The sequence below is a fragment of the Stegostoma tigrinum genome, chromosome 26, assembly GCF_030684315.1.
Source record: "Stegostoma tigrinum isolate sSteTig4 chromosome 26, sSteTig4.hap1, whole genome shotgun sequence".
Classification (NCBI taxonomy): domain Eukaryota; kingdom Metazoa; phylum Chordata; class Chondrichthyes; order Orectolobiformes; family Stegostomatidae; genus Stegostoma; species Stegostoma tigrinum.
The window spans coordinates 24,509,978-24,528,937 of record NC_081379.1 but is presented as its reverse complement, the minus strand read 5'-3'; the positions used below and the strand labels follow the sequence as shown (position 1 = coordinate 24,528,937).

The following is an 18,960-nucleotide window of genomic DNA, read 5'->3' as shown; positions in this document are numbered from 1 at the left end:
GAAGAGTATGTTGATAATTAGGGATTCAGTGATGGTAATAGCATTAAATTTCATGAGGATGATTGTTGGATTCCATTGAGCATCAGTGAGCAAGTTATTCTTGGGTGTGTGTCACTTGCCAACACTTTTGACAACCCTTTCATCATTTTGCTGTTGATTAAAAGTAGACTGAAGGACAGTAATTGGCTATGTTTGATATGCCTTTTTTTTTGTAAAGGACATGCCTGGGCAGATACACTCAGCCATTTCTTAATATCACATGGAATGAATTATATTGACTAAAGAATGGAATCTGTGATGAGGGGGTCCTGACGGTAAAATGAAGAATCATCCTGTCAGCACTTCTGGCCGAAGGTGACTGCAAATGCTTCAGACCTGGCTTTTAAACATGTATATGAATGGATGATTGATTATATTAGTAAAGATTTTTGTTGTAAGGATTGAGAGTGCACATGGAGGTGCTGGTGATGTAGAGGTAAGACTAGTAATCCAGAGCCCAGTTGTGGATGTGGGTTCAAATTCCGCTGTGGCAGTTGGTGAAAAAGTTTGATTTCAATTAAAAAAGTGGAGTAAAAGCTAGCATGTGAGTGCATACTTGTGCTCTTGTGGAGTAGTAATTTTGTTCCTACCTCTGAGCCCAGAAATCTGTGTACAAGTGCTCCCTGTTCCAGAAGTGTGCAGTAACATCTGTGAACAGAATGATTGCAAAAGTCTTTGAAGTAACAAGTTTATCATCACGAAGCAACAGATACCTGAACTGGTTGCAAGATTAAAAGAAACTTGGAAAGCACTCATTAAGAGTCAGTTTGGGAAATCTTATGAAATAGCGCAAGTGTCCCTTTGAGCCAGAAGGTCTGGGTTCATGTTTCAGCTGCCCATTAGGTGTGTCGCACAATGTCTGAACGGATGAATTTTATTTTTAAAGAAGGCCAGCTAAGGCACTGTGTTTGACAGTTAAGAGGATGAGATGTATAATATAACAACTTATGACTAAATCCATCAATAAGATAAGGTTCACTCCTTGTTCCATATTTCATCTGTCTTGGATCTATTTAACATTGGATTGAGATTTCTGACATTGAGGATAGGGATTTTCATGGAGCTATCACTTCCTGCTGTTTGTTATGTAATGAAGTGTATGGTGCCAATACAGGATTGACTGGCGCAGACAGTGACAATGATATCAAACTGCATGACAGAACCTCTCGCTGATGCCTGACCCACCAACTGCCCCAACAACCACTACCCCAACCCTTTCTCCTTGTTTCTATCCACTGTCTGCTATTCCACCCTCGCTGCTGCCGATAATCCTTGCTGCATGGTCATCACTTCGACCTCTTTCTGAGTGCGATGGTCATTGTGCCACTTAGTAATGGCATTGGCAATAAACACAGTCATTGCTTAGTTATCTACCATTCATGACTAGTTGCTATGCAGAACTTTGGCTTGTTTTGAAATCTGATGACAAAAATGCAATGTTATCCTCCTTGACTTCCATTGATTGCCTATCCACCCTCAGCACTCCAGATTGTTTTATAGCATTGATAGCTTCAATTTATTAACTAAAATCTTGTGACCAAATTCAAAACCTGCATTAATATAGAGTTGAGTGCTCTGCTGCCTGGCCACAACCTGTACTTTCTTTTACATTTCCCTTAAATGAAGCATGATTTCTCCGTCCATTCCCTCAGATCAACATATTCAGTGCCCCAACAACACTATGTCTCTCTCCCTCTCTCTCGTTCATACTAACCATTCTAACTTGCTGTTAATGGCTTTAGTCTCTCTTCTGTGTTTTTGCATCTGAAATTGCATACAGTATTTTCACTGTGACCAAAACGTTTTGATTAAATTTAACATAACCTCTTTTATCTTATACTTCCTATGTATAAAAGTCAAAATATTTTTGTGACTTAAAAACTTGCATTCATATTTTCATGGAATTATGTGGTCACATATCTAAAACATTTTTTTCTATGACTGTTAGCACATCTCCATCGAATATGTACACATTCCTTGAATTTTCTCCCAAAGTTCATCACTACATGCACAAACACAGAGTGGAGGTGACAATTGATTTTCATGCTAGAAGCAAGTATACAGTGATGTTCTCCTGAGGTTGACTTCAGATTGAATGCTGTCTTTGATATATTTGAATGACCTGGACTTGGTTATATACACTGGAATAACTGTACAAATGCTGGGTCCTGGCACCAAGTCACCCCTTACTTACTAGTGCACAGTACACTGGCTATGGCCAGCCAGCTCAAAATCTATCCTCAACTAATCTCTTGGTTATATTGGTCAGCCAAGGCTTTCCTGATTGGTCCCAGGTTAACAACCCCAATCAAGAACTTCAGGCAATGAGGTCCACATGGTCCCAATCACAATGCCCCTTCCCCCTCAAATGCTGGGATGTTGGCCTGGTCTTTCACTTGTAGCTTCTCTTGCAATGTTTTTGCCCGGTTCCTTTGACCTGGACATGGACACAGGAAATTCTTAGAAGAGTTCCTTCCTCCTCTTCCGGCTGTAATGGTACCAAGGCTACACTGTTTTGGACTCCGAGGTCTCCTTGACACTAGACAGAGGGGGAACACCTCCCATTTCTGACAGACCTTCTGGCTGTTCGGAGAGCCAGGTATGCTTTGTTCCTGCCCCATTTGTGAGGTGATAGGTTTCAGGTGATCCATGTGTTTGTTCAGGACTGTATCACCTGCCCGAACTTTGTAAGCCAGCAGACCTGACCACGTGACAAACTTGCCTTGTGCCCTAGGGCCATTTCCATGGTTCTGGCACAAAACCGCATCCCCTGAATTAAATTGTATGTCTGATTTAGAGGAGGCATTTAGCCAGCATTGTCAGTCCTGCTCCAGTTTCATCCCACTCCTACTCCAAAAAAATTTCAAACGTGGTTGTGATTGCCTTTCTATTTCCTGATTACCTCTAGCCATTTCTTTCAGTTTTGCTAGGACAGGATCATTTTGTAACCACAGTCTGATACTGTCCCTGATGATGGGAAGGGTGTCCAAAAGTTTAAAAACAAAACCAACTCTTCCAGGGGAGGCACCACTGTTGGAGTATCCACCAGTGGTAGGTGACTCAAGGCATCTGCATTAGCCATTTGGATTCCTGAATGGTGTTGTAACTTGTACATGTACATGCTCAGAATAAGGGCTCGCTGCTGAATTCTACCGGAAGCTAACGGCGGCACCGCCTTGTCTTCCTTCAATAGACTTAGCAGATGTTTGTGATGTGTTACTGTGACAGATTACCATCAGTAAAGTCAATAGTGGAACTTCCTCAAACCAAAGATGACCTTCTTTCTCTTTTTTTGCATACTTGCGTTCGGCATCAGCCAATGTCGGGGAAGCATACGTTTTCAGGCGTTCCTCTCCGTTGGGCCACTGCTGAGTCAACACTACCCCAATACCGTATAGGGAAGCATCTTATGTCATCTTATATCACAGAAAATTCATCTGTCACCTGGCCTCCATCTTGGCACCCTTAAACCTGCTGTTGAAAAAAGGACCAACCTTGAAGTGGTCGCAAAGCCAAGAAGCAGCCTTTAGGGAAATGAAAAAGCAGCTATCGTTATCTAAGGCATTGGCCCACTACAATCTGAAGCAAGAAGTAATTCTTTTGAAATTCTCTACTCCAGAGGGCTGTGGAATATATTCTCAACGGAGATTGATAGACTTTTGGATGCTTAGAAAATTGGAGATAAAGAGATGAGAGGAAAGTGGAGTCAAGGTTGAGGACAGCTATGGTTTTATTAAATAGTTTCGAGGGGTTGTATGATCAGCACTACTTTTTACTTTATATGTTCTTGTGTAAAATTATTCCACTTGCTGATGGATTGATAACCGAAGGATACAGACCTAAGCTAAGTGACCAAAAGTTTTTTTTATGCTGCATGTTATTATGATCTGGACTGCACTGCGTGAAAGAACATTGGAAGCAGATTCAATTGTGGCTTCATAAAAGGAAATTGAATAAAAAACTTGTATGGCAGAAAATTTCAGAGCTGTGGGCAAACAGCAGGGACTTAGGACAAATTGCTTAGTTTTTTAACAGCAGAAATATGATGGACCGAATAACCTATTTCAGTGCTATGAGACTCATTAATGCAAAGAATTAAGATACATCTGCCATTTGTATGCCAATTTCCTTCTGAAGTCTTTTCCATTCTTGCTATTTGCTGATTTCCTTCTTTAAGTCATCAATAAATGTCATTGTTGTGCCCCCTTTGCGCAAGTGTAAATTATCTGTATATATTGTAAACAAAACCATGCTCACCACTGACCCAAGGGCACACCAGATCCAAACCTTCTCCAATCTGAACAAAATCCATTGTCCCAAGCTTTTAGTCAGTGAATCAACTTTCTATCTAGGCTTTGGATCGTATCTAAATTTTATAGTGAACTTTGTGTTAAATAAATTAATGAATACTTTATGAAAATCCATATACACTACATCCTTTTATTTTACACAGAGCATGGCAAATACTATTTCCTCCTGAATTTGAATGCATCACCTCTTTTCAAGTTGCACATTATAAGCAACTGCCGTTCCTGAATGGCATGTGCTTGTGTGAGCAGTTTTATATTGCTCTGACATTGTTGGCTTGTAGTGTTTTTAGACCAAGATGAAACAATGTTGTTAGCCCTGGAGAATTGCGCAGATAGTATATTTATAACCCTTATGGACTTCTTAAGTCTCTATTACATTTTTGGACTGAATGTTCATGCGATTGCATGGTAAATATAATGTGAGTATAATTGCTACCAATTTTCAAAGGGAAAGTATCAGATTTTCTGCGGATGAGATTTCTTACAATAAGCAGAGGTTACAGTTTAAGTTATGGATTCTATTTCTTGTCCAGATGAGATAAGGTGAAGATGTCGACTTATTGTGTAGCCAAAGTCTGTCAGAAGTGGTGGGGAGTGCAGAAGGTAGGGGGTGGGGGGACGCCTGTAACCTACTAAGTATGTAGAGTCCCAGCTCTGGTTACCAAGCTATGAATATCATTTGTGGCTTGCCAAAAAACAGGTGTCATTGACCTGCAACAAATACATCACACATGTTGCAGTCATTTCACAATATTTGAATGAGATCCATAGATTTTTGAAGATTAAATTGTAATTGACATGAACAGTTCAGTGATTCAGATGCTGAAATTTATTAATAGATATACAAAATCAGGATTAATTTTTTTGCATAGTTTTCACATTCTACTCCTTGGATCAAGAATTTTTTTCCTTTTACAATTAACAGTTAAATTCTGAATGTGTTTCTGTTTAAGTAGTGTGTTTAATCTAGTATAACATCCCTTGCTGCTTCACCGAAACATTACAAATCAAAACATGACCACAAATAATGTAAGGTATTAGATCAGAGGTAAGTTTTAAGGGGGTTTCTTAAAGGAGCAAAGTGAGTTAGAGAGGCATGCCCTCATTATAAGGATGGAATGTATTTTTAAATTCATTCATGGGATGTGGGCGTTACTGGCTAAGCCAATATTTATTGCCCACTCTTAATTGTCCTCAAGAAGGTGCAGTAAGCTGCCTGTTTGAACCAGTGCAAGCAATTAGATGATAGAATAGAATCCCTACAGTGTGGAAACAGGCTCTTTAGCCCAACAAGCCCACACCGACCCTCAGCATCCCATGCAGACCCATCACTCTAATCTATACATCCCTGAACACTACAGGAAATTTAGCATGGACAATCCACCTAGCCTGCACATATTTGGACTGTTGGTGGAAACCGGAGCACCCGGAGGAAACCCATGCAGACATGGGGAGAATGTACAATTCTTAAGGTTCAGGACATCCAGATTGCAGTCATGAGTTCGAGGCAATAAAATGTGAAGCTGGATGAACACAGCAGACCAAGCAGCATCTTAGGAGCACAAAAGCTGACGTTTCGGGCCTAGACCCTTCATCAGAGCATGAGTTCTAGGCACTTCATCTAACAACAATGACTTTTTAAAAAATTTCCAAGTAAGGATATTGTGTGAGTTGGAGGGGAACCTACAAGTGCTGGTAGCCCCATTTATCTGCTACCATTGTCGTTTTATGTTGTGGAGGCCATAGGTTTGGAAGGCGCTGTCGAAGTAATCCAGGTGAGTTATGTGTGCCTTATAAATAGTGAACAAGCACAGGGGAGACAAGAGGTATAATTTACTTGCTGCAGAATTCCGAGCCTTTGTCTCCTGTAGCCAGTGTTTATACACTTAGTCATTTTGTTTCTGATAAACCAGTTACACCCCCCAGGATGTTGCCAGTGGGGGATTCAGCAGCGGTAATACAGGTGAACATCAAGGGATTATGGTGTAATTCATGTTGGTCATTGCGTGGAAATTTTGTGCCACTGTTATTTGCCACTTAGCCTAAGCCTGGATGTAGTTCCGTGTCTTGCTGCAAGTAAATGTGAGCGGCTGCAATGTCTGAACACCCACCAATAGTGTCAAATATTATGCAATTATTAATAAGCGTCCCCACTCCTGAACTAATTGAAGATAGTTGTGTCAAGGACATTTCTAAGAAGACTGTAAGGGCTCATGTGGTGCAGTGGTATTGTCCCTACCTCCTTTCCGGTCCCACCTGCTCCAGAGGTGTGTAATAATATTTCTGAATGGGTTGATTAGAAAATATTTACAAGACAATATCCTGCAGTGATGTACTGAGACTGAGATTGACTTCAAACGTCATAACCATCTTCCTATAAGTCATCAACAGATGTCATGATTTTGAGGTGCCAGTGTTGGGCTGGGATGGACAAGGTCAGAAGTCTCACAACACCAGATTATAGTCCAACAGGTTTATTTGAAATTCAGAAACATTTTGAGCACTGCTCCTTCATCAGGTGGAGTGAAGCAAAGCACATGGACACATAATTAAGAGGCAGAGAGATCAACAGATCATGCAAGTGGTGTGAGTGGCGTGTCAACAGACTGAATAATAAGTCTCTGCAAGTAATCAAAAGTATGAATAAAGTATCAACAGCTAAATAGCAAGTGAAGGGATGACCTATAATTCAATTGAGGCTGAGAAATAATTACAAAAAAATTAAAAATAAGATGGTGCTGGAAACAAACCAAATGGCTGGAATAACATTGTGATCAGAGATAATGGGAACTGCAGATGCTGGAGAATCCAAGATAACAAAGTATGGAGCTGGATGAACACAGCAGGCCAAGCAGCATCTTAGGAGCACAAAAGCTGACATTTTGGGCCTAGACCCTTCATCAGAAAAGGGGGATGGGGAGAGGATTCTGAAATAAATAGGGAGAGAGGGGGAGGCGGACCGAAGACGGATAGAGGAGAAGATAGGTGGAGAAGAGAGTATAGGTGGGGAGATAGGGAGGGGATAAGTCAGTCAAGAGAGGACGGACAGGTCAAGGGGGCAGGATGAGGTTAGTAGGTAGGAAATGGAGGTGTGGCTTGAGGTGGGAGGAGGGGATAGGTGAGAGGAAGAACAGGTTAGGGAGGCGGGGACAAGCTGGGCTGGTTTTGGGATGCAGTGGGGGGAGAGGAGATTTTGAAGCTTTTGAAATCCACATTGATACCATTGGGCTGCAGGGTTCCCAAGCGGAACATGAGTTGCTGTTCCTGCAACCTATGGGTCCCCCACTAAAGACATATTTCCAACCCCACCTTTGTCTGCCTTCCGGAGAGACCACTCTCTCTGTGACTACCTTGTCCACTCCACACTCCACACCACACCTGGCACCTTCCCCTGCAACTGCAGGAAGTGCTACACTTGCCCCCACACCTCCTCCCTCACCTCCATCTCAGACCCCAAGATGACTTTCCGCATTAAGCAGATGTTCACCTGCACATCCGCCAACGTGGTATATTGCATCTGCTGTACCCGGTGTGGCTTCCCCTAAATTGAGGAAACCAAGAGGAGGCTTGGGGACCACTTTGCAGAACACCTCCGCTCAGTTCGCAATAAACAATTGCACCTCCCAATCGCGAACCATTTCAACTCCGCCTCCCATTCCTTAGACGACGTGTCCATCCTGGGCCTCCTGCAGTGCCATAATGATGCCTCCTATAGGTTGCAGGAGCAGCAACTCATATTCCTCTTGGGAACCCTGCAGCCCAATGGTATCAATGTGGACTTCACCAGCTTCAAAATCTGCCCTACCCCCACTGCATCCCAATACCAGCCCAGCTCGCCCCCGCCTCCCTAACCTGTTCTTCCTCTCACCTACCCCCTCCTCCGACCTCAAGCCACACCTCCATTTCCTACCTCTGACCTCATTCCACCCCCTTGACCTGTCCGTCCTCCCCGGACTGACCTATCCCCTCCCTACCCCCCCACCCATACTCTCCTCTCCACCTATCTTCTCCTTTATCCATCTTTGGTCCACCTCCCCCTCTCTCCCTATTTATTTCAGAATCCTCTCCCCATCCCCCTTTCCTGAAGAAAGGTCTAGGCCCAAAACATCAGCTTTTGTGCTCCTAAGATGCTGCTTGGCCTGCTGTGTTCATCCAGCTCCACACTTTGTTATGGCTGGAATAACATGTTGGATATAAGAGTTGCATGCTGAGTTTCTAACCAAAGTAACTAATAATCCAAAACTGTGACAAAGGTAGTGAGATCAAAACAAGTTATCAAGGTGATGGTGTCAAAACAGGACAGCAATAAAGATTTTACAAATACAGAACAGCATTGGTGGGATTACATGTAGTGTGACATGAACCCAAGATTGCGGTTGAGGCCAAATTCATGGGTATGGAACTTGGCTATCAGTTTCTGCTTGGCAGTTCTGCATTATTGTGTATCTCGGAGGACGCTTATCTTAAGATTGGAGGTTGAATGTCCTTACTGCTGAAGTGTTTCCTGACTGGAAGGGAACATTCCTGTCTGGTGATTGTTGTCCTCTTTGTGTACAAGTACAAAGCATCTGTATACGTTGTCAACTAAGGTATGCCCCCCACTGATCCAACGGATACCACTTCCAACCATTCTCCAATTTGAACAAAATCCATTGTTCCAAATTTTTAGTCAATAAATCAACTTTCTATCTAGGCTTTGGATCATATATCTGAATCTTTATTGTGAACCTTTTTGTTAAGTAGGTTAATTAATACTTTATGAATGTCCATATACACTATATCTTCCTATTTTATTCACAGTACAGCAAATATTACTTATTCTTGAATTTGAATTCATCACCGTGTGTCAATTTGTATATTATAAGCGACTGCTGCTCCTAAGGTGTGATTCCAACCAATAAAGAGTCTCTTTCCCCCACCTTCCCCTTCCAATTCCCATTGACTACAGACTTACCAAGGCTTCTTGATGCCATACTGTCTAAATGCCAAGAGCAGTATCTCTCACTTCATGTCTGCAGTTTAGTGTTTTTGTCCCATGTTTGAATCAAGGTTGGAAAAAAGCAGGAGCTGAGTTCCCTTTCAAAACCAAAACTGAGCATCTAAATCATTAATATATATTGTGAATAACTGGGGTTCAAGCATTAATCCCTGCAGTACCCCACTAGTCACTCCTGTCATTCGGTGGAGAGAAAATGTCCTATGTATTCCTGTAGTGATTGTAACAAGGTCAGCCAAATTGATCTCGACAGAATATGAGTTCGCTGATTGAAGCTGTTAATTTGGTGTAATCAGGGACCCCTGGCTAATAGATGAAAACAGAAGTGTCAGACATCCTGTTCATTCTCAGACCTGGCTCTGACAGAGCTGGATCAATGTAAACGACTGTCCTCATGTAAATAAAGGGTGACTTAGTGATGGGGCACTGGCCTCTGTGGAGATTTTTTCAATTCCAACTCTTGTCTGCCATCCTGTTCTCAATCTATTTCAGTACATGACTTTCAAACCCATGCAATTTAATTTTCATGCTAATCTCTTACGTGGAACCTTATCAAAAGTTTTCTGAAAGCCTGACTAAATTGCATCCAGAGTGTAAAAGGCCAACAGAGTTGAATTTGTCAAATGTGTCAAAAAAGTTTCCTAAATCGTTACGTAGAGGACCCTGCTCAGGATGGTGCAACACTAGACCTCCTCATAGGAAACAGGGTCGGACAAATGACTGAAGTGTCAGTTGGAGAGCACTTTGGATCCAGTGATCATAACTCTCTTAGCTTTAATGTAGTTATGGAAAAAGGTAGGACAGGTCTGCAGGTTAAGCTGCTGCACTGTAGCAGAGCCAGTTTTGCAGCCGTTAGCAGAGATCAGTGACTCTTTATGAAGGAAAAGGAACAAATGGCAAATGGGAGGCTTTTAAAAGTGCGATATCAAGAGTCCAGGGATAGTATGTCCCTTTCAGGGTGAAGGGAAAAGCTGGCAGGTTTAGGGATTCCTGGCTGATGAGGGATATTGATGCTCTGGTCAGGAAAAAGAAGAAGACATACATTGGGTTTAATCTGTCAGCCGCAAGTGAATCTCAAATGACTATAAAATGTCTTGGAGCAGATACAAGAGGGAAACAACAGAGCAAAAAGACAATATGAGATGGATCTGGCAGACTTCCAAGAGATTCTGTAGGTGTATTAAGTGTAAGAGGGTTGTTGGGGTGAGAATAGATCCCCTTAAAGATCAGCATGGTCATCTGTGTGTGGAGGCACAGGAGATGGGGGAGATTTTTAATCAATATTTCTCCTTAGTATTTACTGAGGAGAGAATCATAGATGTAAGGAAATGAGGGAAACGAGTGGGACTGTCTTGGACCATATTCATATTGTCAAAGAAGAGGTATTTGCATTCTTGAAGTGCATTAAGGTAGATAAATCCCCCTGGGCCTGATCAACTCCATCCTCAGCGAGGGAAGAAATTGAAGAGCCCCTTGCAGAGATTTTTGCTTCATCTTTAGCCACTGGTGAAATTTCAGAAGACTAGAGTGTAGCTGGTGCTGTTCTATTGTTTAAGAAAGGCAGCAAAGGCAAGCCAGGGAATGACAGGCCGGTGAGCCTGACATCAGTGGTAGGAAGATTATTGGAAAGGATACTGAGGTTCAGGATCAACCAACATTTGGATCGTAAACGTCTGTTTAGGGATAGTCAGCATGGACCATTCAATAAGATCATGTCTAATCTAATAGATACAAAGATTGACTTTGGCGGTCAGTGGGATATTATTGGAAAGAGAATTGATTTTAACTTTTACTGTGGCCATGATTAAATAGGTAAGAATGGATCCAGGTGACAGCAGTCCCAGTGAAGTGCACAACAGTTGCGGCATATTAGAGGATGATGTGGTCAATCTTTTTGAAGGTTGCTATCATTCAAGGAGGGAGAGAGGAGGAAACATTACATGCACACAGTTTTTTGATATCATTTGTGGCTTTGATGAGAGTTGTTTCAGTTCTCTAGCAGGAATGGAAACCCGTTTGAGGGGAGTCAAGCATGGAGTTCTGGGAAAGACAAAAGAGGATAACATTCAGAGTGATTGGAGATGGAGTTGTAGTTTCCATTCATGGTTTGGGGTTGAAGAGAGGCGATGCTGGCCGCAAATGTAAAGCAAACGTTGTACGCCTGAAGGGAGAGAACTATCAACAACATTAGCTATCATGGGAAGGTTGGATGGTCAGCAGTTTAGTGGAGTAGCGGATTAGGGTCAAGGATGTAGGACATGGGTCTCAAGAACAACCTGAGCTCAGACAGGGCATGCTGGATGGTAGCATTGTAGTATTGGAAAAATTTTAGTGGGTGTTTGGTCAGATTAGCCAGTGGAAAGGATAGATGTGGCAGAGCTAGTTGATTGGATGTCTTGATTGTGATGACAAATTTTCATGATCTCCTTGCACTTATTGTTGGAGTAGACAGGTGATTTGGATTTAAGCATATTGCACTGCATATAAGAAGCTGGAATAATCCTGGAATAATAGTTTTTGGAGATGTGAACAAGACCAAACACTCATTTTTGTGTCATAGAACTAAATCTGGCAATGCTAGCTGAGCTATTGCCCACTAATCCACGTTTTCTGCACTTAAGAAAGCAGAGGTGGGATCCGCAGAGGCAACAGTCAGGGGAAGAAAGATTAATGGTTTACTGGGGACTAGACCATCAAAGACAGAGGTGAGAGTGCAGTTGAGTAAATCAATAATTGCAGAAATGTTGTGGTGAACAGAGGGCCAAAGTGAAACCCATTAGGATTCTATAAGTGTATTTGTAGCTTAAATGGGGGATTTCTTTCCCCCAGGGATAGATACAGAAATAAGTAGGATTGCGGAGTTGAAGGGGGATATGACCAGAGGGCATTCAAAGAAGTGGTCAAAAACGGTCTCACCTATGATTGATACAAATAGACAGTATGAGAGACTGAAAGCTGAAAGGGCTGAACAGGAATATGAGTTGCGAATTTTACATGGAGGGATACATTTAGGAAGGATGTGACTTCAGAGGAGAGGAAACATAATGTGTTACAATGGCAATTCAAATCAGCGATGAGAAGCCATTCAATGCAGATGTTAAGGAGGAAAATAGTGGATAAATTGTTAGCACCTTTCGTATGGTCGAAGAAGCATGATTTTTGAATGAGAAGTGAGTGGGACAGAATAAGGTGAGGTGCTCAAAGGAGGAGAACATGCCTGAGGTCAGGTCAGGTGTGATTCAGTGACAAACAGCACAGTGCCAACATAATGGTCTTGCTAGGGTAAGGGGTAAAGTATAGATACAGGCAGAGAAGCTTTATTCATTGAACAGACATTATTGATGCATAGAGGAGTGATGATAGTTAAGAGGTTCAACAGTGAGAAGGCTGAATTTGACAGGAATTAGATCGTCAACATTGGCCCTGCAGGGATGCATTAAATGACAATGTGTTTGAGAGAAGGGGATAGACCACTCAGGGTTGCTGCACATAATAAGCCAGAACTGAATGCATGGGTGACCCCTTCTAAGCATATCAAGAAAGACACAGAAGGAATCGGAGAATCCCTACAGTGCAGGTAGAAGCCATTTGGCCCATCGAGTCTTCTCTGGTCATTCAAAAATCATTCTGCCCAGACTCACCCCCACCCTGCCCCTTTAAACCCGTATTTACCGTGGATAATCTACCTAGACTGCACATCCCTAGACACTAGGGGGAAATTTAGCATGGCCATTCCACCTAACCTGCAGACCTTTGGACTGTGAGTGGAAACCAAGGTACCCAGCAGAAACCCATACAGATGCTGGGAGAATGTAGGCAGACTTGTTGAACCCAGGTCTTCGGCACCGTGAGGCAGCTGTGCTAACCATACTGCCACCACACTGCCCTTTTCTTAAGTTTTAAGTCTCCAGTTCTACTCCGCCACTCACAATCACCCTCCTCCTCACCCTGCTATCAGCTTACCTAGATGAGAATTAAGCCTGAGATGTTTGCAAGAGCAGCAAAGTCAATGAACATTAAAAGAGGCAGTTTAGAGAATAGGGAGGACAGAGCACCTGAGAGTGAAGAAGTGAAAGGAAGCTTGATGATGGGCCTTGGAGGAATGAGAAAAAGGTAGGAAAAAGAAAATGTAAATGCAATGATGAACTCAGGCCCAAGGCAGCAACCAAAGCACACAACGAATGAATTTGTAAGGTTACTCAATCTCCATACGTAAAAAAATTAATATTTAAAAACGGAAAATAGCTGATGGGAAGGAGTCCAGAGTCAAGGCCAAAGGTCCAGAAAGAGGGTAACAGTGACATACGGAAATTGGAGCATCAATGAGCTGTTGTCTGTGTTTGGAGACAGAGCTAATAAAATCCAGTGATAATGGGAACTGCAGATGCTGGAGAATCCAAGGTAATGAAATGTGAGGCTGGATGAACACAGCAGACCCAGCAGCATCTCAGGAGCACAAAAGCTGACGTTTCGGGCCTAGACCCTTCATCAGAGAGGGGGATGGGGTGAAGGTTCTGGAATAAATAGGGAGAGAGGGGGAGGCGGACCGAAGATGGAGAGAAAAGAAGATAGGTGGAGAGGAGAGCATAGGTGGGGAGGTAGGGAGGGGATAGGTCAGTCCAGGGAAGACTGACAGGTCAAGGAGGTGGGATGAGGTTAGTAGATAGGAGATAGAGGTGCAGCTTGGGGTGGGAGGAAGGGATGGGTGACAGGAAGAACAGGTTAGGGAGGCAGAGACAGGTTGGACTGGTTTTGGGATGCAGTGGGTGGAGGGGAAGAGCTGGGCTGGTTCCAGTAGCTGTTTAAAGAACTTTCCTTTATAAATGTGTTAACTGCTGACATTCTAACCTTATACATCAATGTGCCTTCATAAGATGATATTCTAAGCATTGACCTAAAACGTTGAAAAAGTATATGTATTACCCAAATGACCATTGATGAAACAGAAGTATTGGTTTGTAGCAATTTGGAATCTGCCTAAATTGCCTCGGCTGCACTATTTTTTAACCTTCAAATTTATGTGGTATTCAATTCAACTAATGGGAACAGAGAGGAATTCCAAAGACTTAGTACAGCTTTATTTATTGTTATGTGTTTAGCAGTTTAGATCCTGACTAGACAACTGTAATTTGAAGTATTAATAAATTGCATTGTTATAGAAGAAATCAAATGTTTTATACTGTTGTGAGAAAATGCCCCTCTTTTGACACCTGAGGGTGTAGTCTTGTTTTGATTGCATTTACATGTTGAGGATTTGAACAAACGAAGATGCATAGAACTTGCTAATAAAAAGGTAACAGTTACATTCAGCATTATAAAAACTGAAAACATTGCAAATGCTGGAAATCAGAAACAAAAAACAGTAATTGCTGGAAAAGCTCAGCAGTGAGCACGTGGAGTTCTGAGGAAGGATAACTGGATATGAAACATTAAGACTGATTTCTGTCCACAGTTGCTGCCAGAACCGATGACCTTTTCAAGCAATTTCTGTTTTTACTTTGCAATTTGATTAACAGCTGTACAGACTACATCCCCTCCCAGTCATCTCAGATTTAAAACAGATCCTTCCCATCTTCTTCCCTTCTCTTTCCTCCCTCATCCATCTCTTCTTCTACCCCTCCCCCATCTTTACCTTCCTTTATAAGAACAATTGTTGAATGTCGTATGACATTACATACAGTAAATTTACATATGTTTGTTAACTAGTGTTTCTTTTTGGTGGCTTCCATTGGCAGTTTCTCACTCCACAGTATTTCTGTGCTTATCTATTCATCCTTTTCTTTCGCTGGCTTTTTGTTCTTTCCTTCAGTTGAAAGGTCAATGGTATGTCAGAGAAAGGTGATAGTAGGGATTCTGGGAAGAATGTGCCCTGCAATCCTGGATAATTCCCTTCTCACCCTAACTTCCATTTTATTTATACTTTCGTCCAGCCATTGCACATATTTTTCCCTTTTTCTTATTCAGGTTAGGATGAGAAAAGGCAATCCCATCTGTTGATTTTTCTTTTGCTTTCCCTTTTTTAAAAAATTATCTTTCCAACTTTTCAGTGACTAGCATATTTGCATTTTCTGTATATCTGTAATTAAAGGCTGAAGAGTGGTTTTCTGTCTCCTTCAAAATTCAACTTGTTTAATTTTGAAAATTAATGTCCAATCAAGATGAGAAATATATCCTGGGAATTTAGCAACATTAAGTATTTTCAGATTGCATAGTTTGAAGCAACTTCACATGCCTGGATAACAATATTAAGTCCAAGCCTGTGAAAAAATTGTGTTTTTCATTTCAAAGCCTTAATGAAGATAATAGCACAAAAAACTTTTCTGTGATTAAATGTAATTATCTAATTGCCTTCCAAACCCCACTGTTAGCCTCTTATGTGAGTCTGTGTGCCATTGCTATTTTCTGTTGGTTTCTGCCTCTATGTTCCTACTGCAGAGCATTAATTTGAAAATGCAGCTAGTTGTACAGTATATTGTGTTGAACATAGATGAAATTACTCAACATGTAATTTGTGTGATAATAGAAATTTAAAGGAGGAAGGTTATGGCCATTCGTCTTGTGAAGATTTGAGTGCCTTGGCTTTTTTCAAAATGTTTTTGAGAGAAATTGGAATTTTAGTTTTGACTCTTTTATTTCAGAGAAAGCTGGAATTTATTTAAAAGAACTAACAATACAGTGATTAGCATGCATGCGAAAAGAAGCATCAGCGATCAAGGTTGTTTTGGAGAATTGAAAATTACTCATTGAAAATCTAGAGACCACATCTCTCTTCTGAACTGCTAACAACTTTTTAAGTATTTTATGATGTGAACTCTATTTATTAATGTCTAACAGAACGCTGATATATCTACTCCTGTGCTCTGATACATTTTGGGAGTGGAAATACAAATTTCATATTAACAGTTTTTAAGTTTTACTTTAACATGCACAAATACTTGCACATATATACAGTACCTTTAAAAACTTCAGGACATCCCAAATGCTCTACTGCTAACATAGGTACAATGGACTCCCACAAATCACAACGTGGTAATAATGATCACCATATCTGTTTTGAGGTGTTAATTAAGGAATGAATATTTGCCCTTGACATTACAGGGAATTCCCTGGTCTTATTTGAAATGGTTTTGTAAGATCTTTTATACCAACTGGAGAGGGACAAATGAGAGTCTCAGAGGTAAAATTTACAGCCTAAAGAAAGGAAACATGTGGCAATTAAGAGAAATAATTAGATAGCTGAGGGTGAAAAGAATTTCAAAAGTGTTGGGAGAAATAATTCCCAATGCAGGATCAACTGTAGCATTCTTCAAAAGGCATATAAAGATTTTAAGAATGAAATGACACTAATTAAAACAAACAATTAGCATATGGATGTGCGTCTTTTGCATAGTGTTGCTGTTGGCAAAGGGCACATGCATTTCCATGATGGAGGGGCAAAACTAAATAGTGATTCCCAGCACAGCTGTCGGTGACATTTTAGTTCCTTGGGAAGATTCATTTGTTCTTTCCCTTAGCTGCAGACTTCACTTGTCTCATATATAAAGAGGAAGGATAATATCCCTAGGAAATGTGTTTTATAAATTATTTCAAAACATAAAACTCTTAAAAATTATGTAAAGATCATAGACTTACCTCAGTATTTCCATGTTTCTTTTTTTAATCAATCTGCTACTATACCATTAGAATGTTTCTGCTGGAAAATTCAAAATTCAAGAAATTGTTTTGTATAATATGTTAAAGCTTGCTTTTCTTTTATTTGTTCTATGTTGTTGTTAATTTGAGGCTGGCTGGTTAAAAGCCCCAACTGTGCCAATTGGAAGATAACAGTTTGTCATCTGGTGCCTTTAGTTATCCGGAATGTTTGAATACCATTGTAATGTCTTATGCACTAAACTGGAATTCCCTGCTTAATGTAAAAGTATAGAGTGATGAGGCAACACATTTGTTTTTGCTGAAGGACTACATCTGATTTTGGGAAAATGTAAAAATCAATTGCTTTTACATTCACAACAAGGACATCATGTTGTGTTAAAGAAGTGTTATTAATGTGGTAAGGCATTCTAAGGAGAGCTTTGCAGGAGCATTACCCAGACAGGTTTGCCACTGAGCCACATGAAATATCAGGAAAGGTGATCAAAAAATTTCACAGAAGTAGATGTTAAGGAATGTCGTAACGGACAAAGGCTGGTTAGAGAGGTGTAACGGTTTACATAGGGAATTCCTGAGCTTAGGATCAAGGCAGGAGAAGATGTAGTCAATCATGATGAAAATGGGAAAAATGTTTCTGTAGATTCTGGACTTGATTAACGTACTTCTAACTTTACACATTAAAATTGTTAAACTCTGCCAGCTTAACCCAGTAAAAGGACTTTTCCTGCAATTCCATAGATTTATAATGATAATGATATTAGAAATGGGTGATTTATGCCTTGGATACCTTCAATGAATTGTACTCCGATTCTTCCATTCATCTACTGATAACGCTGACCTTTTGAATTAATAGTAATTTTCCCACCTCTGAAGTAACACATACAGGGTTTGAATCCTGCTGTCAGTCATCCCAGTGATAGAAGACGAGATCTTCAATTATTTTATGTTAACATCCACCAGGTAAATCACATCTGGTTGATGTGTGTGACCTGCTCCCTTCCACTTATTCATTGTGTAGAACTTCTGGGATTCTGAGATTATCTTGTTAACGATCTTTTCAGCTAGTATGAAGATTGTTATGGCAATGGAAGGAATATTCATGTTGCAGCTACTCAGATGTAGAAAGAAGATTCTGTAATACAGTGTTAGTACCTTACCTCTAAGCTAGAAAGCCTGGGTTCAAGTTCCACCTGTTCCAGCGATGTGTCATAACATCTCTGAACAGATTAATTAAAAAAAACACTTGGATGGAGGACTGTGTAGGTGACTTGTAGTACTGTGATAGTATTCCTAAATCTGTGCCAGAAAACTTGAGTTCAAGTCCAACCTCATTACAGCCTTGGGTCGAACATGCACAAAAGAGCAGAACTTCAGAGGTGTGGTGAGAATGACAGCCATTGACATCAAGGCTGCGATTGTCCGATGGTTGGAGTCATACGGACACGTACGAAGATGGTCATGGTTGTTGGAGTTCAGTCACCTCAGCTCCAGGTCACCTCTGCAGGAGTTCCTCAGGGTAATGTCCTAGGCCCAACCATCTTCAGCTGCTCCATCAAAGACCTTCCATTCATCATAAGGTCAGATGTGCAGATGTTTGCCAGTGATTACATAATGTTCCACATCATTTGCGACTCCTCAGATACTGAAGCAGTCTGTTCAAATACGACAAGATCTGAACAATGCTCAGGCTTGGGCTGACAAGTGGCAAGTAATATTCATGCCACACTAATGTCAGGCTATGATCGTCACCAATTAGAGACCACCAATAGTCTAACCGCACACCCCGCCTTGATATTCAATAGTGTTACCATCACTGAATCCCCCACTATCAACATCCTAGGTGTTATCATTGACTGGAAACACAACTGGAGTCACCATATAAACTCAGTGGCTACATGAGCAGGACAGTGGCTGGGAATACTGAGGTGAGTAACTCATCTTCTGCCTCTCCAAAGCCTGTCCACC

At 41.2% G+C, this 18,960-nt stretch overlaps 1 protein-coding gene across 6 annotated transcripts in view; it reads left to right on the top strand.

Annotated features, from left to right (window-relative positions):
• Positions 1–18,960, top strand: part of ift81 (intraflagellar transport 81 homolog) — a 111,385-nt gene that overhangs the window by 41,119 nt on the left and 51,306 nt on the right. Inside the window, exon 13 of one of the 6 annotated variants that reach the window (XM_059655034.1) lies at positions 3,356–3,528. The exons of the other annotated variants lie outside the window; for them this stretch is intronic. Coding sequence (XP_059511017.1) covers positions 3,356–3,411 — 56 coding nt within the window. The 3' untranslated portion in view covers positions 3,412–3,528. Of the gene's footprint in view, positions 1–3,355; positions 3,529–18,960 lie in introns of those variants that run through there. 6 annotated transcript variants of the gene reach the window in all.